At 38.8% G+C, this 21,442-nt stretch overlaps 1 protein-coding gene across 1 annotated transcript in view; it reads left to right on the top strand.

The window, feature by feature from the left end:
• Positions 1-33: 33 nt before the first annotated feature.
• Positions 34-21,442, top strand: part of bltp3a (bridge-like lipid transfer protein family member 3A) — a 25,022-nt gene continuing 3,613 nt past the window's right edge. The window contains exons 1-17 of the mRNA XM_059540540.1: positions 34-226; positions 9,089-9,251; positions 9,368-9,406; positions 10,414-10,505; positions 11,014-11,203; positions 12,816-12,956; positions 14,031-14,201; positions 14,407-14,587; positions 14,972-15,058; positions 15,666-15,836; positions 16,064-16,209; positions 16,349-16,490; positions 16,632-16,825; positions 17,029-18,257; positions 20,403-20,587; positions 20,672-20,796; positions 21,124-21,280. Coding sequence (XP_059396523.1) covers positions 183-226; positions 9,089-9,251; positions 9,368-9,406; positions 10,414-10,505; positions 11,014-11,203; positions 12,816-12,956; positions 14,031-14,201; positions 14,407-14,587; positions 14,972-15,058; positions 15,666-15,836; positions 16,064-16,209; positions 16,349-16,490; positions 16,632-16,825; positions 17,029-18,257; positions 20,403-20,587; positions 20,672-20,796; positions 21,124-21,280 — 3,457 coding nt within the window. The 5' untranslated portion in view covers positions 34-182. The remainder of the gene's footprint in view (positions 227-9,088; positions 9,252-9,367; positions 9,407-10,413; positions 10,506-11,013; positions 11,204-12,815; positions 12,957-14,030; positions 14,202-14,406; positions 14,588-14,971; positions 15,059-15,665; positions 15,837-16,063; positions 16,210-16,348; positions 16,491-16,631; positions 16,826-17,028; positions 18,258-20,402; positions 20,588-20,671; positions 20,797-21,123; positions 21,281-21,442) is intronic.

Below are 21,442 nucleotides of genomic sequence, written 5' to 3'. Positions count from 1 at the left end.
GAGGACTTTTATTTTGACGTGCAGTCGGCGGACGTCGCAAGGCGGCGCTGCTGATGTCACGGGCGGCAGCAGCAGCAGCGGGTCGTGAGCGGCGTGTGAGTGTGTGTTTGTGTCTGTCTCTCTCTGTGTGTGAGAGAGTGTGTGATTGCTGAAGATGCTGGAGAGGTAGCTGCTCTGACGGGATGGCCGGAATCATTAAGAAGCAGATCCTGAAGCATCTGTCCAGGTAAGACACGACTGGAGTGTCATGTTTTGATTCATCAGTGTCAGATGACTGACTGTCCGTCGGATCACGGGTCTCACACCACTGATAAACAAACACACATGCGCTCGGTGTGAATGCAGAGCCTGTGCGTGATCTCACATCAGTGTGAACGCAGATTTGACAGGCAAACAGACTGCAGCATCACTGCTGGGATACACACACACACACACACACACACACACACACACACACACACACACACACACACACACACACACACACACACACACACACACACACACACACTCACTCACTCACTCACTCACTCACTCACTCACTCACTCACAAACACACTGGGCCTGTGACAGAGTAGTGTCAGGTTAAACTTGCCTTGTCTCTTGAGGTTAACTTGGGAAACTCATAAACAGCATGGTAGTTTATATGCAGGTATTCTGAGCTGGTAAGTGAAGGTTGCAGGTTTGAATCCTGCTGATCAGTGGACTCATCACTGTGTCTCTTGGTAATTTTGTCAAGATGTTGGACTTCCTGAAACATTATTCATAAAAGCACTCCCGTCAGTCCAATTCTGGTCATTTTCTTTGGGTTTTAGGGGTAGTTGATGGTTTATTTAGTCGCCAGTATAAAAAGATGTAGATCCAGAAGTATTTGGATGAGTGTTATTTTATTTTTAATTTGTATTATTTATTTTAGCATCTTTAAATGATGATATTTTGAAAAGTTTTTTTTTTCCACTTCTCATTTTAATTATAAAGTTTGAATTAATTTAAGTATTTTTCTTCTTCTGTTATTTATTATTTCTGTAAATATTTTATTTCAGTTTGTTATTTTAACTGCAAGTTAAACTAAATTAATATGTAATTTTTTTAAGTTTTATTTTAAAGTTTTATTTAAGTTTTAGTTATATTTCATTTTTTTTCAAGTAACTCTTTTTTAAGATTTAGTTAATAATAATAACTGTAATTTTGGTGAACTTTACCTGTGTAGTATGTGTTGTAAGATGCTATACAGTAAAGACAGAACTATCTGCTAAGAAACATCACAATCTCTGAAGTTTGGCTGAAATGGAAGCCCTTTACCTTTTCCTTGATTCAGTTTTAGATGAAAGATTGTCCTGAAACAGATTTGGTCCAATGAAATCTGGGCTGATTGGTTCTGTGACTTGGCCATAATAAAAGTTCCTTGGTCCCTTATATATAAAAAATATATAAACTCGCAATTCTGAGATTAAAAAGTCGCAATTACCTTGTTTTATTTTTTATTCAGTGGCGGAAACAGGCTTCCATAATACCAGGATAGAGATATAAAAATAACTCTTTTTTTTTTTTTTTTTTAACTCTACTTTGTCCACAGTAGAGAAAGACCATCTGAGATCATTTGTCCTTCTTCAGAAGCCTGAAGTTGCAATGTTCAAAGATTTCCATCTAGCATTATATTTACATAGAAAAGCTATTAAAAAGCAGAGGCGATTATTTAAATGACAAAAAAATATCAGATTACTAATTTGTCAATATAATCAGTAGATTACTTGATTAGCAAAATAATCATTAGTTAGGCACTAGATTAGTTAAAACATTTCAAAATACAACTGCTTTGTTTTACTTTTTGTGATTAAAAGACAAATATTTTATAAATAACCCTGTGTATGTGGTCATATTGAGGGTTAGGGATTTTGGCAGACCTCTATCTCTAAATATGAAAATCTGACATGTAATTCATCATTTTTGTGACATATCCTGGACAATCCCACAGGAGTAACCTGGGGTTAAGTGCTGTAGTCATATGACAACTCGTGGATTGAACCATCAACCTTCTGCTTATCAGGCTGTAGAGAGAGACACCATAAACTCAAACCTGAAGTTTTGTGGCTTTTAATGCATGCCGGTCACTTTTGAGTCTTTGAAATACATATTTTAAGCAGTTATTCTCCCAGAAAACAGAATTTAGTACTGATGACTCGTCTTGCACTTAGGGGCATGTGCTAATCATTGTCCAATCAGATCTCTCTAGAATGAGAACACCTACAACTGACCAGATAATCATGGTTTGTGATTGGGTCATAAACTAAAGGCCACTGACTAATAAAAGACAAGCCCTTTAATGTGTCTGGCCTAAAGGAAATAAAAGAAGGAGAATTGCTCTCATCAAACCATCTCCAGGGGTTTATAACCATAACAGCCCAAGGTTTTGAGGTTGCAGTCTGTCCTTTATAAAAGACTGGGCTTTATTTTGTCATTACAGTCGTGGCCAAAAGTTTTGAGAATTACATAAATATTAGTTTTCAAAAAGTTTGCTGCTAAACTGCTTTTAGATCTTTGTTTCAGTTGTTTCTGTGATGTACTGAAATATAATTACAAGCACTTCATACGTTTCAAAGGCTTTTATCGACAATTACATGACATTTATGCAAAGAGTCAGTATTTGCAGTGTTGGCCCTTCTTTTTCAGGACCTCTGCAATTCGACTGGGCATGCTCTCAATCAACTTCTGGGCCAAATCCTGACTGATAGCAACCCATTCTTTCATAATCACTTCTTGGAGTTTGTCAGAATTAGTGGGGTTTTGTTTGTCCACCCGCCTCTTGAGGATTGACCACAAGTTCTCAATGGGATTAAGATCTGGGGAGTTTCCAGGCCATGGACCCAAAATTTCAACATTCTGGTCCCCGAGCCACTTAGTTATTACTTTTGCCTTATGGCACGGTGCTCCATCCTGCTGGAAAATGCATTGTTCTTCACCAAACTGTTGTTGGTTTGTTGGAAGAAGTTGCTGTTGGAGGGTGTTTTGGTACCATTCTTTATTCATGGGTGTGTTTTTGGGCAGAATTGTGAGTGAGCCCACTCCCTTGGATGAGAAGCAACCCCACACATGAATGGTGTCAGGATGCTTTACTGTTGGCATGACACAGGACTGATGGTAGCGCTCACCTTTTCTTCTCCGGACAAGCCTTTTTCCAGATGCCTCAAACAATCGGAAAGGGGCTTCATCAGACAATATGACTTTGCCCCAGTCCTCAGCAGTCCATTCACTATACTTTCTGCAGAAGATCAATCTGTCCCTGATGTTTTTTTTGGAGAGAAGTGGCTTCTTTGCTGCCCTTCTTGACACCAGGCCATCTTCCAAAAGTCTTGTCCTCACTGTGCGTGCAGATGCGCTCACACCTGCCTGAGCAAGCTCTGCACTGGTGGCACTCCGATCCCGCAGCTGAATCCTCTTTAGGAGAACATCCTGGCGCTTGCTGGACTTTCTTGGACGCCCTGAAGCCTTCTTTACAAGAATTGAACCTCTTTCCTTGAAGTTCTTGATGATCCTATAAATTGTTGATTTAGGTGCAATCTTAGTAGCCACAATATCCTTGCCTGTGAAGTCATTTTTATGCAATGCAATGATGGCTGCACGCGTTTCTTTGCAGGTCACCATGGTTAACAATGGAAGAACAATGATTTCAAGCATCACCCTCCTTTTAACATGTCAAGTCTGCCATTCTAACCCAATCAGCCTGACATAATGATCTCCAGCCTTGTGCTCGTCAACATTCTCACCTGAGTTAACAAGACGATTACTGAAATGATCTCAGCAAGTCCTTTAATGACAGCAATGAAATGCAGTGGAAAGGTTTTTTTGGGATTAAGTTTATTTTCATGGCAAAGAAGGACTATGCAATTCATCTGATCACTCTTCATAACATTCTGGAGTATATGCAAATTGCTATTATAAAAACTGAAGCAGCAACTTTTCCAATTTCCAATATTTATGTAATTCTCAAAACTTTTGGCCACAACTGCGTTTTCTGGGAAGGAAGCTTTTAGTGAAAGGAAAATGGCTTGCATGTTGTCTAGCTGTGGTCTCTTCACAGAAGTCTGAACTCACATTACTGACACGTTTAGTCTTCTCACTGTTTGGACAGAGAGCGTAAGAAAAGAGCAATGCATAATGATGGTGTGAGAAGATATGTCCAGATAGACGTGATGCAGCCCATTCAAGTGTGCTTTTAGTGGGTGTATTATTATACTCTGAAGTAGGACTGGGCGATATATGAAATATTCAAGATGATTTGGCTTAAAGGTCCCGTTTTTCGTGCTTTTTTGAAGCTTTGATTGTGTTTACAGTGTGCAATATAACGTGTTCATGTTTCGCATGTAAAAAAACACAGTATTTTTCACATAATTCACTTCTCTGTATACCGCTGTTTTCACTGTCATAAAAACGGGCTGATGTCTTCCTTGTTCTATAAAGTCCCTCCTTCAGAAATACGTAACGAGTTCTGATTGTGCCAGCGGTTCCTGTGTTGTGATTCGACAGCAGCTGAGCGCCAGTGACCTCCTGGTAACGTGATTGGGCTAGTTTTGGAGTAGTTTTGAGAAGCAAGTGGGCAGGATTTGTTTTGAAAACCTGGCAATCCTGATCTGAACGCACTTGATGGAGATGTACTTCTAATCACAAAACGCCTTTACTGACGAGATGCGCATGAAAATCGCATTCGATTTTTTGCACAGCCCTACCATCTAGTTAACAAAGCTAAACAGCGTTGCCCTTTGTGTAATAAGTTACAGAAACGGTTAAACGCACCAACTTAAATAATAAAATACACTTACCGGTTGTGGTCCATAAACAACGGCTTCTCCAGACAAAGAGGGAACTGCTCCATCCATCTGCGAATCAGGTATTTAACTGATTGAGATTGAGGAAGCTGTCCTCAACAAAATGTGCTGCACATAGTTTTACATGTGGATTATAACTTTCGGGAACCGAGTTAAACATAAATTGTAACCATTGATCTCTAAGTACAGCGTCCCTGGGAAGCCCAAACAAAGGTGATTGGACTCCGAGATGAAAATAACAGTGTTTCGACGACATGGCGACAAACAGACTCTACAAACAGAGCTCTTCCTCCTTCTCCGTCGGAGCGTAACAAGATCACGCCCCCTTTTTTGTGTATTCATGTGGGCGGAGGTTAGTCAAAAACTGATCTAGTGACGTCATTACTGCAGGAACTAGAGGGATGTAGTCCAAACTGGTCGTTCGATGTAGGCAAATTCTGTTAAATAAAATATCTCGCTTGGCATTGAACTTTAAGCTTTAGAATTTTACAGATATTATCTATACTCTAACAACAACATTACACACTAACTAAAGTTTGAAACATGGGATCACGAAGAACGGGACCTTTAAGTGATATAGACGGCGTGATGTTGTTCATGCATTTTTATTGGTCATTAAATTCATCAGTGTTTCCCAACCCTGTTCTTGGAGTATCTTCCTCATGTTTTTCTGCTCTTAGGGTCTTGGAGTTAAATCAGGAGTTTTTGATTAGGAAGAGTTTGTAGTTTTCGTGTACCTCCGGGAACAGGATTGAGAAACTCAGTGTATCATAAGAATTGTAGAGATTATATTCATTTTATTAGTAATGATAAAAAACATATAAGCAATGTTTTAATAGAATCTCAGATTTAATCTTATGCAAAAATGGCAATGGTTTGTTACATTTGAATATTTTTTGTTTTTCGATTTATTGATCACTTGTTGTTTATCACTGAAAATGTTTCCGTAAGTCATTGTTTAGTATTTTTGTGTTAAAAACTTACGCTACACTTCAAAAGTGCAGTATTTATTATATGTATTTATTTGAATGGAAAGATATCAAATCTTTTATTCAGCAAGGATGCATTAAATTGATCAAATAAATGCTGCCCCCCCCCCCCCAAAACATTCCATTCATCAAAGAGTCCACAAAAATATGAAGCAGATCACTGATAATAATCAGAAATGTTTGAGCAGTAAATCAGCACATTCGAATGATTTCTGAAGGATCGCTGAAGACTGGAGTAATTCAGCTTTACATCACAGGAATAAATGGCATTTTACACAATATGTGCACATAGGAAACAATTGTTGTAACATTTCACAATTTTACTGTTTATTGTATTTTTGATCAAATAAATGCAGGCTTGGTGAGAATAAGAGACTTCTTTCAAAGCGTAGTGTGTACGTGGGTAAATGTAGATGTTTTTCTTTTTTTCAAGTGCATATAAGTTCATTTGTGTTCATTTAGTTAAAGTCAGAACTTGGCTTGTATTATTAATTTAAGCTGTAGTTGAATTTTAGTTGCCGTAAATATTTCGAACTATTTCTGAGCTAATATGTAAATATGTTTGAGCACATATATATGTATATATATATATATATATGTATATGTATATATATATATATATATATATATATGTATATGTATATATATATGTATGTATGTATATGTATGTATTTATTTATGCATGTACGTTTAGGAATATTTCAAAAGGATGACGTATATTTTTTGTTTTGCTCTGTCACCCAGCCCTACTCTGAAGTGTCTAGAGCAAGAGCAAGCGCAAGGCAAAGAGTGAGAGAAGCACACACACCTGCTTCACTCTCAGGAGACACAGACAGTTTCCAGACAGCAGTCTGTTGTTTGTCCCATAGTCCTCTGTTCTCTCAGCTCTGTCACATCTTCTGCTGCATTTCTACGCTGACTGACTTCATTTATTATCACATTCTTTTAGTGTAATTTAGACTTTGTATTCATAAATGAAATGAGAAATGTTGAACTAGTAGTTGTAATATCTTTATTTGTCCCTTTACAAGGCAATTTATGCAGCATCAGACCTCACAAACATACAGATTATTATAAAATACAACACAATCACCAACCATAAACAACCCCAAGCATTTACAGTACAGTACACAGTTCATATACTATTTAAAAAATCATGGTCTTCTTTATCTTTGTTTCAGATAAGTATTTACACTCAAGACTGCATTTGAAGCAAAAGACCTAGAAGCTTTAATCATAGCAAAAGTTAAAACGGTTTCAATAAAAGATCTAGAAAACATTATCAATATAGATTCATCCACATCAAAGGACTTAAGCTTCCTCAAATATAACCATTTTTGTGCTTTTGATACAACAAGATTTGTGTTTTCCACCCAACTAAGCTTATTGTCAATAACTGTACTCAAATACTTGTATGAACTAACCTTCTCAACTTCTTTGCCCACAATAACTACTTTAGATGGAGGATCAACAAAATTATCATATCTTTAGTTTTGGAGACATTAATTTGTAGATGTGAACTCTCACACCAATCCAAGAAAAATTCAAAATGGGCCCAGGCTCTGTGTCACCCTGTTTTAACAGATTTAGCACCACTGTATGCATCATCGGCATATTTAATAATATGTCCATCTGAAAACTGGCTACTGCACCTGTCTGTATATAGAATTAATAATAAAGGTGAAAGGATAGAGCCTTGGGGGCAGCCCACTGAGGAATAAAGTTCCCGGGAATGTTCTCCATTTACCCGTACTATTTGAGATCTTCTGGTCAGAAAATGTAAAATCCAGGCCACCGAACCCTTAGGAACATCAAATTCGGACAGCAAGCGTTCAGCTAAAAGAAGTGGTTGAATAGTGTTGAACGCTGATGAAAATCAACCAATAATAAACGAGCATGACGCTTGCCAGTATCCACATACAGTGTATAAAATTGAAGAGCAGCGTGAACATTCTCCAGAGCTGCTGCTTTTGTGATCCGCTGAAGAAAGAAAATCACACAGGATTCATTAAAGCGTCACAGAGTATCACAGCCGTGTAGTGCCACATGTAAAGTTAATGGCATGATATTGAAACGTGACTAGAGTGCTGTGGTAATACTGTATGGCAGTGTTTTCCCTCTCGTTGATCTTCTGAAGGCTGGGTTAATCTTTGAAGTCGTTCAACAGATGGAGAATTCCCATTCAGATGCATGAAACACTTCAGCCGCTCTGAGCTGTGCATCTTTAGTGAGTGTGCTGGTTTTATGTTATGAAGTGTAAAGGCTGTACAGTGAATATTAGATGTGCTCTGTGAGTGTGTGTGTGTGATCCCTGCAGGTTTTTAGGGCAGGGGTTAGAAACACTCCCGTGGGCTGAAAGCAGTCGCACTGCTGGCCTGCTGTAATCTCATTACACGGTGTTAGTCAATGACCGTCTGTGTGATGGGGGGTTCAGCTCAGACCTTAGTACCTAAAAATATAGCCGAGAGTTCAAGGAACACGAGTCTTACGTGTTCCCATGACTTCAATGCTTGTAGCTCATTGGTCGTTGAGTTTTGTCCTCGAACACAATGACATGACACTTTTATTTGTATTAGATCTGTTTATTTATCAGTAACATTAAATATGGAATGAATATGAACCTTGACTTGAATATGAGAAGCGTGTTTTTAATTGGATTACACTTTATATATTTTTGAGGGGGTAATAATAAAATTGTCAAGGTCATACATCTGCTCTAATATAGCAATAAAGAAATCCTCATTACGTAAGATTATGGAATAGAAAACCTTTATTTTAGCATAATCTTTTTATTTATTTATTTATTTATTTATTTATTTATTTTCAATTTGAGCAGGCCTTCGATCATGTCTCTTTAGATCTCTTAAACTAAAGGGAAGGTCAAACTGTAAAATGTCATGTGGTGCAACTCCCTTAAAATGTAATGACATTTGATAGTTAATTATTGATTAGAATTATACAAATAAATAAACCTAATTAAATTCTTTTAAAAATGTGTTCCTAAATGATTACGATGAGTGCTCGAATTGTATGTAAGGTGCAAATATTTTTGTTCTTTCACTTGATGGTTACACCACTTGACATTTTTTGAGTCATCAAATTCCAACCAGCGTAAACGTTTTTCAAAACCATATGAAACTGACATGAATACAAAGAATATTTTTCGAATAACTTTTTTTTTCTTCCCTAGTTCGCTAGTTTTTCCCCTTTATCATGTATACTTTTTGACTCCTAGCTCTTAAACCATTTAACCAGAGTTTGTTTTGTCTTGTGTAGGTTCACTAAGAACCTCTCCCCAGATAAGATCAACCTGAGCACGCTGAAGGGAGAGGGGCAGCTGTCCAACCTGGAGCTGGACGAGGAGGTCCTGCAGAACATGCTGGATCTGCCCACCTGGCTGGCCGTCACCCGCGTCTACTGCAACAAGGCTGCTATACGGGTAGATGGAGAGCGTCTGGAGGAATTATTATTGTTCTCATGCTAAGAGTTCATAGGAATTTATCAGATATTTAAACAAATTCAGTCTTATTTAAGTCTGTGTGTTTTTTCTGTCAGATACAATGGACAAAGTTGAAGACCAGTCCCATATGTTTGGTAAGAATCTCCCTGTTAATGTGTTTCCCCTCTTGCATAATTTGTCATCTCTCTGTCACATTCTGTCATCCCTCTGTTTATCACATGATCTCCAGTTGTTTTTCACTTCTGCAAAAGTACCCTTGTATTATTTTGTGCTGTTCACTCAAATGCTGCCGCGTCTGATGAGGTGTCCAACAGTGACCGCAGTCTTTTTCAGTGGCCTGGTACACAGATCATTTCTCCATAGTATTAGATTTGAAACATAAGCAAAAACAAGTTGATTTAAAGCAAAAATAGATGCAAATATAAAAATACAGGAGAGTGAATGAACTACTCTTGTAAACCATTGCAAACGATAAGGTTGAATAAATCTGGGTCTTTTTTAACTCTCATAACTGTAGTATTTAGTAGGGGGAACCACATTATGCAAATGTATTTTTTGCAAAAAATTTGCTAAATTATGCAAATTCTATTTCTTTTGATTAAATTTTGTTTTTAATATTTATTTATTTAAAAAGATATAACTATTAAAAATAAAGTTTCACCTTCTGTGTTCGGGTCCATTTTGACCCGGGTATTAAGTGAGGCTTAAAATGATCTCGTATCTTACACATGCTCTCTTGGGACTACATTTTATGGATAAACATGAAAATGCATTGCCTATTGATGAACAATTGCAGCATGGAAAATGGATCAACTTTTTCCTCCTAAATTTAAAGTGTTCTTCTAAACGATTTAGGTGATGTATTCAGATATACAGTACCTTCTCACAATGACCGTTTTATGTGCTGAATTCAAAACTGGTCTGCAGATTTTGAATGCTTTATGATGGTTAATGCTCTACCATTACAACATCCCATATTTACTATCATTATATTGTTAACTAGTTAAAAGTTATCTAGATTCCTAAAGCATGCTGCTCTGGAGATCGCAGGGATATTCATATTTCACTGTGGTTCATCATAAAGAAGTAACTGAGAGCATCAGAAGTTCTGACCTGGACTCTGTTTCCTCTCCCTCTGCAGTTCCTGGATAAAGTAGAAGTTGAGATGAGGACCTGTGAGGAACCCCGGCCCCCGAACGGCCCCTCTCCGATTGCCATTACTGCAGGTCAAAGGTCAGAATGATCTGCAGTGTTCCTTTTAGTAAACCAGATCCAGTGTTTTAACCTCACTATGATCTTTTCTCCATCATGCACATTGACGTTCAGATTCATTAGTCAATATTGTTATTTGTTAATGATAATGGATTGATAATGCAGAGTAAATCATATCGCACCATTTGTGCTACAAACAAATGATTCCTCAAATGGTGAGCATAAATTAGATCTGTCCCCATGGGTCCTTAAAAAGCCTTCAATTTATGTTTATCGCATGTAAGGTAATACATTTTTTTTTATATCTTAAATGGTATTAGAAAAAGTCTTAATTTCTACTTTAGAAAAAGAGAAATTGTGAAATGGCTTAATTATTAAACTTAAACTAAAAATGGTTTAAATGCACATTTGAAAATATGGCACCTTTGCTCCTACACACTTGCTGTTTCAGAGCAGTTTACAGTCAATGTATAGCCCACATTCATGCCAAGCAACTGCTTATGAAAATTTCTGTTTCTGGTCTCTGCAGTGAGTATGGCTTTGCTGAGAAGGTCGTGGAGGGAATGTCTGTGATCATCAACTCCATCACGATTAAAGTTCAGGCCCGAGCGTTTCACGCCTCCTTCGAGCTCTGGCAGCTCCAGGGCTGCAGCCTCAATCCCAAATGGCAGAAGAGCGACCTGCGCTACACACGCATTACACATCCAAAGAGAGGAGAGGTACAGTACAGAGCTGTTTTGAAAGTGCTACACACCAGTAGAAGCAGGTTTACGCTTCAATCCTCTTCATGATGGGTCTCCTTGCAACACTTGACAAGTGCAAAAATGTCTTAATCTGGTTTTTGTGGCATTACAAAGAGGTGCAAGTGAATCATTAAGGAGAAAAATCGCAATGGTTGCATAATCCAAAAGCAGCACTGTCATAGTGCAGAGATCAACAGCTGTGAGATCAAAGTGTTTTTACACATCACTTCCCCTCCTCTTGTTCCTCTTTCGCTTGCTTTGCTTCACTCGGAGAAGCACATGATTGTGAAAAAGTCCCTTCTCAATTACTTTTCCAGATTGTCATTAGATGATGAAATCAGGCCAATCGTTCTGAGATATGAAGAGAGTATTATTGAGGTTGCCAGATCTTCTGATCCAGTAGTGCAGTTAGATGCACCTGAAGATGTCCTCTCATGGTCTGTCATTACAGAGCTCTGCTTCTGCTCGCCCGCGTCCCTCAGGGTTATGCCACAGCATGCGTTTCAGCAGTCAACATGAAATCAGACTCATACAGTATCTTCTATACACGTATAGTAGTTTTATCACCTACTGTTTAAGCTGCACAAAACATAAATATAAAAGAAATGTTCATTAACAGTAATTAAATAAAAATAATAATTAAAATCACAATTTTGCTGCAATTAACACTACACTGATTTCACCAGATTTTTAATGAGAAGCATTTATAAGCCTATTATAAATGATAAAAGAAGCTTTAAGGACTCTCTGTGGTTTTCCTCAAAGACAAAAACTTGAAGATTTCAGGCAAAATAAAATAGAGAAATTTTATAAAATGTCATACATTTTATATTAGTCTTGTAATTTTACATGTGTAATATAAAATAAAATTATTATTAGCCTATTATTACATACTCGTTTTTATTTTACTGTACAACAGTATTATTACGAAAGTTATTATTATAATTTTTTCATCTTTATAATAATCTAAATAATAATTATTTTTAGTCATTCTGAATAAGTCAACAACAACGTGAACACATGAACACCCAAGTTGTGAGTTTTTCCTGAATCGAGTAAAACTAACAAAAAATAAAATAAAAACAAAATATATATAAAATATATACTATTTATATATGCTGTTGTAAGTAATACATTGTTTCTTAAATCTTGCAAATAGACTAATTTTAATGACCGTTAACATATGAATGCAATTAAGATTATTACAATAGATAGAGCAAATCAGTTTTATTTTGAAGAAAGTCCATTCAGTTTCCATCTAGTAGCTATTTCCAATCTTAAAAGTCAATGTGGAAGGGCTCGGATCTTAATGATAATTCACCAAGCTTGCATTTACATGACATATGTCAACAATAAGGTCTGACAGTAATGTGATTGTCAACTTTGATTGTTTCGCTGAATTCAGGGGTCTGTTAGCTGGATTTTTTTGTTTATAAGTTGACACGATCCAGGATTGTTCGATTCTTTAAAGCTCATCCCAGATTTGCAGATAAGATGTCTTTGCAGATAAGGTCATTGGTAGGTAAAGGCAGGTCTTCATTAGTGTGTTCATGTTTTTCACTGAGTGCAGGGTCTCATCTTCCTGCAGGTCCTAACGTTCAAAGAAATCAACTGGCAGAGTCTGCGCATAGAGGCGGACGCCATCGAGAGTGACGAGCAGGATCTGGGCAGCACCCCACTGCGCCTCATTACCAATCAAGGGCGCATACGCATCGCTCTCAAGCGCAGGGTACAGTTTGGACATATGTTTTGGAAACCATTGGCTGTTCAAACATATTCTTTCTTCATAGTCACCTGGGAAAATGAGTAAACTAGTCCTAGGGTTTTCTCTGATCGTATGACCTTTCATCTTGCCTGGAAGATATTGGTCATTTTTGTAAAAAATAAAATAAAATAGTTGTGATTGTTTTATGACCCATTCGTTATTACTGTAAAATAATATGAATTTTTATAATTTTTATTCTGGTAGATTTTTGTCATAAAGACTGCTCTGAAGCTCGTACAACGACGATCCAAATGCAGCTTTATTAGTGGCAAAAGATCAAAACGCAGAAGAAACAGTCCAAACAAACAATTGGGCAGGAAACATGGGCAAGAGATATCCAGAAAACAGGCATCAGTCAAAAAACAGAGACACAGGAAACAAGGGAATTGCTCAGAATCGCAGCACACACTAACAAGAGTTTGCAAAGACACAGGGAAATACACGGGGTATAAATAGACAAAGAGAAACGGGGAAACAAGGGGTGGAGCTAATTAAACACCACGGAAACTTACAAGGGTAACCATGGAGACACAAGGCAGAGGGGCAAACAGCAGATGAGTCCGGGCAAAGAATTGTGGGAAATAGAGTCCAGGATGGAAAGTAGGGAGGAGTGCCCTCTGGTGGATGACCAAGGTACTCCATCTGGGGATCGTAAAAATATTAAATAAATTAAAATATGAAAATGCAAATTAGTATTTATTAAAAATAGTAATAGTAATTGTATTTTATACTAATAAATATTAATAACTAGCAAAGAGTAACAAGTGAATACTAATATTTACATTGTTGTTTTTTTTCTATACTTTCAAACCTTTTTGCTTTAAAAAAAAAAAAACAAAGTAAAATAATGTTATAATGAGCTGCATGGATGTTAATGATCACTTTGAAACATGCAGGGTATAGTTTTAATGAAATTGCAGCATTCACGATAATTGCACTAATCCATATCGCCATTTAATTTTTGTTTCAATGTATGCTGCAGCCCTAATCAGAATGACATCATGTGTATTCAGTGCTGAGGTGTCTTCCTCATCTCAGGTGAAGGACTGCGATGTCTTGGCCTCTAAGCTGCTGTTTATCCTGGACGATCTGCTGTGGGTGCTGACGGACTCTCAGCTCAAAGCCATCATCCACTACGCCAAGTCTCTGAGTGAAGCCATGGAGAAGTCCGGCCGGCAGAGGAAGAGCATGGCTGCTGAGACACTACAGGTGCCACTCTCTGCCCTTTAAATCAGCCTCAAAACTCTTATACAGACAGATTAGTGGTCCATTAGATGCTCTTCTTATCAACTCTGTTTTACAGCTCAGCAAAGTAAATGTAATGTAAAGCCCTGTATAATATATTAAATCCCAAGTCTACCCAGGCGCAGCCGCTCCCTGTGAATGACTCAGACTTCTTGTATTTGTGCACCAGACTGCACCTCCCTCTCCTGGGATCCACTCTCTGTGGACTGAACCTCCTCCACCCGAAGCGGTCGGGACCCCCAGCACACTAGCCCAGTATTTTGACCTCCACGATGTCAAGGAATCATCCTACCACACTTTCATCTCCCGACTTGACCTGCATATCTGCAACGACAGCTCTTCAGATTCCGGTACTGAATTTTCATCACTGTTACCACAAAGAGACATGAAAAGTCATCAAAATTTAAATTCGCAAACATTTGAATTGTCATTTACTCACCGTTATGTCATTCCACACCCATACTTCCTTCTTCTTCTGTGGAAGACAAAAGGAGACGTTTAACAGAATGTTCAAGCTGCTCTCTTGCAGACAATGAAGTCAGTGGGGATGTTAATGTGAGATAGTGATGCATTTTTTGCCTTTTTATGGAAAAGAGCAGTTTAGGCATTCTAATAAATATTGTCTTTAGTGTTCTTTGGAAGACAATAACTCATGCAGGTTTGGAGCCACATGGATGTTTGAATGAACTACACTGACGTATGGCTCACCCATGTGATTTCTTCTGTACACACAGATGAAGCTCCACCTCCAGGGATGCAGGGTGCGATGCAGCTGACCTTCCGGAAGCTGGGCTGTGATTATTACCCGTTTCACAGGCCAGGTGACTCTACTGGCGTTCATATGAGAGTGAAATTAAACCTGCTCAGAGGTTTTCATTGTACTTTTGTGTCTCAGACTTTGAGGTCATACCATACAAAATCAATACCATTCAAAATTCACACTACTGTGGTTGATGAGATTCTTTAAAAAGCTTTTGAATGAAGTCTCTTATGCTGATCAAAGCTGCATTTATTTGATTAAAATTGTGAAATAATATTACAATTTAAAATAACCTTTTTCTGTGTGTATGTAATGTAAAATATAATTTATTCCTGTGATCAAAGCTGTATTTTCAGCATCATTACTGCAGTCTTCAGTGTTCACACGATCCTTCAGAAATCATTCTGATATGCTGATTTGATTATTATTATGAATGTTGAAAACACTTGTGTTGCTTCATTTTTTTGTGGAAACAACGAGTCTTAAGGTTATTATTGTTACTCTATAAATGTCCATTTTGATCAATATAATGCATCCTTGTTGAATAAAAGCATTATTTTTCATCAGAGCTTTCATGTTGTAGGTTATGAGTTGGTTTGATGTCAGTGTGTTGTGTGAAAGGTCTACTGTAGGATGTGTAGTTGACTGCTCAGTGCTGTGCTGTACAGGTGATGGCTGTCGGCACTGGGAGCGTCACTGCGGGGCGATGGAGTCTCGAGCTCTGTGGGCCGCCAAACTGCTGCAGGAGTTTCAGAGGAGGATGGAGGATCTGGGCATCCCTGGACCACATTCAGAGCCAAACGTGTCCGCTAAAGACTCTCCAGCCAAAAAGATCAAGGGTAAACGCTACTCGTCCTGAATCCAACAATAAATGTTGGTGTAATTGTGGAAAAGTGTCTCAACTTGTTCCTTTTCTGCTAATGTTCCCTCAGAGTTTTGTCTCAAGAGCTACAGTTCTTACAATATATACCTCAAAAAAACTGATGTGTTTGACGTGAACATGTCTGGTTTTGTTTGCTTTATTGTGCTAGTTAATATTGAATTGGTCTTATTTTATGTTGCGCAGATGGAGAATCACTGTCCAGTTTCAGTCCTGATCGGACTCCGAGCTCTCGGCGTACTTCAGCAGCCGCCGCGTTCTCAGGACCCCCGCTGAAGAGGCTTCGCTCCAGCTGTATGGTGATCCGTGTGGACGACCTGGACATCCATCAGGTCTGAGACATCTCTACACAAACATAAGTCCCAGGTCTTAGTCAACTTGTGTATTTGCCCGTCAACGACGGTCTTCTACAGATCAAGTTGAGAAGCTTAGGTCAAAAGATAAATAAATAAAACATATCTGTTGCTGTAGGTGTCCTCTGGAGGCCGTCACAGCAAGAGAGCACAGTCTCTCTTCTCCTGCAACCGCAAATCCTTACATCTCCCAGACAACACTCCTGCAATTCACCTTCAGTTCACTGAATACTACTTCCCTGATAACCCTGGACTTCCTGGTGTGTTAGCTATGATTTTTCATGTTCATTGATCACTGTTGTTAATGCATATCATTCATACTAAAAAACTCACAGTCTTGTTGTGGGAAAGTGTTTCATTTATCCAAGTCTATTCTTATCATTTTTATTTTCTCTCTCTAGTACCCTCCTCTAATCTTTATGCCCAGCTGAATGGTCTACAGCTGTATCTGGACACTCCGAGTGTCTTGTGGATGACTCTGTTCTCACGGGGTCTACACAAGACGCTAGATCAGGTCAAAGCTTTCTACCACCTCCAGGACAGCAGCAAGACGGATGAACACATCGATATCCGGCTGGATGCAACACACCTCAAGGTAAATCAGCAGATCTGATGTGCTTTGAAAATAAGGTTTTGTAAAAGGAAATAAAAAGATTTTTCCTTTTCTTTATAAAAGACATTCCTATTTTTCATTGACCCTTGAAAAAGTTGGAAAGCCTCCGTTCTGAAACAGACATCTTTGTTTTTCGATAATGTTTTGCAAGTGTTTTAGCTGAAACTTTTTTTTTTTCTGTTCAGCTTATCATTCCTCTGGAATCCTCTATTTTGGATCACCCAGACCGTCCTCAGTCATTGAGTGTCAGTCTTCCTCAGCTCGTCCTCAGCAACACACGCCATGCTCCTCACGGTTCCCATTCGGACCTCAACAGCACCTACAGAAGCTTCTCTGTCCACCCTTTCTTCCATCCCACAGCAAGCCAACCTTTCCCTCGCGATCAGAGCGTCCTCCATCCCCTGCCGTCTGCATTCCTCCAACACTGTCTAGAAAACGAGTCCCTGTCATTAGCACACAAACGCCCCTCTCGCTCTCAGGACGTCTGGTCTGTCAGTCTGTCCCGAGTGACTCTTGGATTTGAAGGGGCTCGTCGAGGGCCCAGAGGGAAAGCTCTTCCCTTTGTGGAGCCCTTTGCCATGTCTTTGTGGATGTGCTGCCCTTCTGCCTTCAAAAAAGACTCTTATTGTTCGAGTATAGATGGCAATTCAAAAATCCCCATACAATCCCTCCTAGATCCACCACAGGGTGTAAATGACGTCATATCTAATAAGATTGACCAAAACTCTCCAGTGGCCTCCATTCATATCTTAGCCCAGTCCATCACTCCTGTCAAAATGTGGCTCAACCACTACCAGTTCGTAGCTCTTTTGCGGATGAAGGACTCTCTTGCCCGACTAGCTGGAGATTTGACCAAGGACGTCCAGGGTTCGGGACAGCCTGAACGCAAACGGTCAGATCCCCCTTCAGTTTGTGTCTCAGTCCTGATGGAGGCGATAGAACTTGCTCTACTGCTTCCTCCGGCAACATGTGAGCCAGAAGAAGAAGAAGCCCATTCTCATGAGGAAACGGACAGTCCCAGCTTGACCGACTCTGATCTCTTGCCATCCCACCAGGCGGGAGGGAATGAAGATCAAGAGGATGATGCCGAACAAGAGGGTTTGGTAGAGGAGGCTTGCGAAGCCATTGAAGAAGGCATGGATGGACCAAAGGGGCAGGATGAAACTCGGGCCATTGTTACTTCCACATCTCCTCCAATATCTCCAGGGAATCTTGCATTACTGTCCCGTAATAGCTCAACTTTCAGCTTGGAGGGCGAGCTGTCCAGTGCCCTGAATGCCACCAAAGGTGTCACCAAAGACGCACTCAGTGCCTCCCTGGATCTCACCAAGGGTGCGCTGTCCATCACGAAAGATGCCTTCAGCATCCTGAGCCGAGGATCTGGCATGACTAAACTCTTCGCTCCTCAAAACAAGTAAGATCTGCATTAGTAATGCGCGGGTCGTCTCATAATCAGCGGACCCCACGAGTAACCCATGGGGTGGGTTGGTGCAGGTCATTAAAAACAAAATAGAAAAATCCATGTATGTTGCGTGCAATTCCTTATAGTCTATATTAAATATTTGGAATATCTATTTTCATTTTATTAGGCTCTTTAATAAGGTTACAGTACTAATTCCTACGTAGCAAGGTAACTTGCGTGATGTCCCCGATGCACGGGTCGGGTCAGGGTGGGTGAAGAAATTGTACTTTATTTGCAAGGGTGGGCTGGGGCGGGCCAAATAATTTCATAAAAGCGAGACCCCTGGGTTGAAAAAAAAAAAAAAACAGACCCGTGCATCGCTAATCTGCATTTGGTCTTGATTTTAGGATTGCATTGATATAGACAATCTGGTATTTCTTATAGTGGCTGAAACTGATAATTTTTGGGTGCTTTCACACCTGGTCCATTGTTTTGGAACCTGACGTGTTTCCCTCCTTAGCTCGTTTCGTTTGGGCATATGTGAACATGGCAGTCACGCTCGAATCAAAGCGCTTTCATTTTATAATGCTTATTGCTCCTTATAGTAGGTGAATGTTAACAACTTTTTCCCAATGAATCCTAGACTCAAAATTGTATCACAAAATGATAAATGAATATAACGAAAGCTATATATATATATATATATATATAGCATACAGTGGCATGCAAATGTTTGGGAACCCCTTGCAGAATCTGTGAAAATGTGAATAATTTTCAAAAAATAAGAGAGATCATACTAAATGCAGGTTATTTTTTATTTAGTACTGTCCTGAGTAAGATATTGTACATAAAAGATGTTTACATTTAGTCCACAACACAAAAGAAATTGCTGAAATGATTAAAATAACCCAATTCAAAAGTTTGGGAACAAACATTTGAATGGGGTTATTTTAATAATTTCAGCAATTTCTTTTCACATGTCACTGTGTGTTTGTGTGTGTGTGTGTGTGTGTGTGTGTGTGTGTGTGTGTGTGTGTGTGTGTGTATATATATGTGTGTATATATATACACACACACAGTGGCATGTTATCTTCTTGATGGATGACAGCTTTAAGCGGAATTCCGGAAAAGTAACTTTGACAAATGGGAGGACAGTGTACTTGCATGTGACTTGTTTTAACAATTTTGGTCCGTGTTGCCACGTGAAAGCGAACCACGCCAAGAATAGAAAGCAACATTGTAATAATTTTAATCCCTTTTTCAGAACAAAGCAATCAATCTACAGATGTGAACGCAGCCTTACTGTTCATATTTGATTTCTTTAAAACTGCTGATAAACTCTTTCAGTTGCTAATTAAAAACTTTTATCGCTTGGCCATTGTTGACTCCCTCCTAGAAATTATCGCCTGATCAGAGCCGTTTAATTTGTGGCGAAGCTTGAAACAATGTCTTTTTTTGTTTCTATCTGGCCATCTTTTAGACAAGCTCACATGCAGTGCACACAGTACATAATTGAAAAGAGCTGATACTGCTTGTGGCTATTGTAGTGAAGGTCTGTATTTGGTCTAAGGAAGAACATTGAACTGTATTTGAAGCAGTTTAAGGCATAGTTAAAGTAAATTTGCTCATTGTTATGTCGGCCTGTAGTCTTAAAGCGACAGTTCACACAAAAATTAAAATGCTTTTATAATTTACTCAATCTCATGTTGTTATGAATCCATGCAACTTGAATTAATCTTCAAAACAAATTAATGTTTTTTTTTTTTTTTCAATGAAACCTGAGAGATTTCTATCCCTCGAATCTGTGATGATTAAAAAAGTTTATAAAGACATAAGAGTAATCCATTTGAATCAAGCAATTTAATTAAAGTCTTCTGAAGATAGGCTACTTTATCGTTTTATGTACATAGATGTAATTTTTTTTTTTTTACCAATCAACACCGACCAACAGACAGAAATCTCTCAGGTTTCATAAAAAAATATTACAAATATATATTTTTGTTTCAAAACTGAACAAAAGTTTTATGGGTTTGGAATGGCATGAAGAGAAGTAATTAATGACAATTTTAATCTCTTTAATGTGTTTAATCGTTTATGCTCAACACTTTCTGCCAGTGTGGTTAACAGCACACAATTCAACTCAATTATCTTTTGTAGGGAGCAAAGTGCACAGCCAGAAGAGTCCAGTCCCTCCATAATGGGAAGCTTGCGGCTTCAGTCCATGAAACAGTCTCCTTCCCAAAACTCCTGTGACAGTGCCATTTTAGAGGGGAGTCTGGCGGACGATGGCTTGTCCATTGATAGTGACATCAGTGAAAACTTTGTCATCCTCATGGACTCAGGTACAGATGCACTTTTATTTTAAAAACCAGAATCAGAAGTGCCAGTATCCTGAGGTCATGTGTGTTTGTGTTGTTGTGGTTCAGAGTCTGGTGTGGAGTCGCTACGTCCTAATGGTACGGGTGTCTCTGGCAGCTGTGTGAGTCCAGCTCCAGGAACAGACCTCAGCAGCTCTCTGTCCCAGAGCACAGAAGACATCGCACAAGATATGGTGAGTTTAATCTAGCGTACTGTAGCACATACAGATGGCTAAACACCTGCGCCTTGTTCTCTGTGTGGAAGAACTAATGAAAATGCATTATGAAACTGCATCTTAAATGCAGTGCTTATGGTGAAAATCTCTGAAAAACTGCAAGATAATGTTTAATTTATATATTTTCTACAATTTTCTTGTTCCCTAATTAATGTTGTCAAACAATTAATTGCAAGTAATTCCATCCAATATACAAGATTTTATGTAATAAATGTGTGTGTGTTGTGTATATTTACTACGTGTATATATATAAATACACAAACATACAATCTGATTTTGTTTCAGGTGTCTGTGTTAGTTCTGTGTCTGAGTCGAGTAGGCTGCCTGACGGAGAAGTGTGGTGAAGATATCGTGGTGGCGCTGGAAGCCCAAGAGCTTGAGCCTAAACAGCATGGCAACCGTAAAGTCACAGACCTGCTGACGGGACAGCCACTGACTCAGGGTTAGGATGCTAAATCTGTCCAGGAATGGGAATGGCAAAACAATAATTTGCCCCGCCCCCCTTTTTTTTTGACCGCTTTGTTTACATGAACTTGAACACTGTTTACAAGAGTCTCCTGCCCAGACATCCTCGACATCCCAATAGTGATCGCTTTCACTATCA

This window comes from Carassius carassius, chromosome 46 (genome assembly GCF_963082965.1).
Source record: "Carassius carassius chromosome 46, fCarCar2.1, whole genome shotgun sequence".
NCBI classification, from domain to species: domain Eukaryota; kingdom Metazoa; phylum Chordata; class Actinopteri; order Cypriniformes; family Cyprinidae; genus Carassius; species Carassius carassius.
The sequence above is the reverse complement of the archived record's forward strand: the minus strand, read 5'-3'. Positions and strand labels throughout refer to the sequence as shown.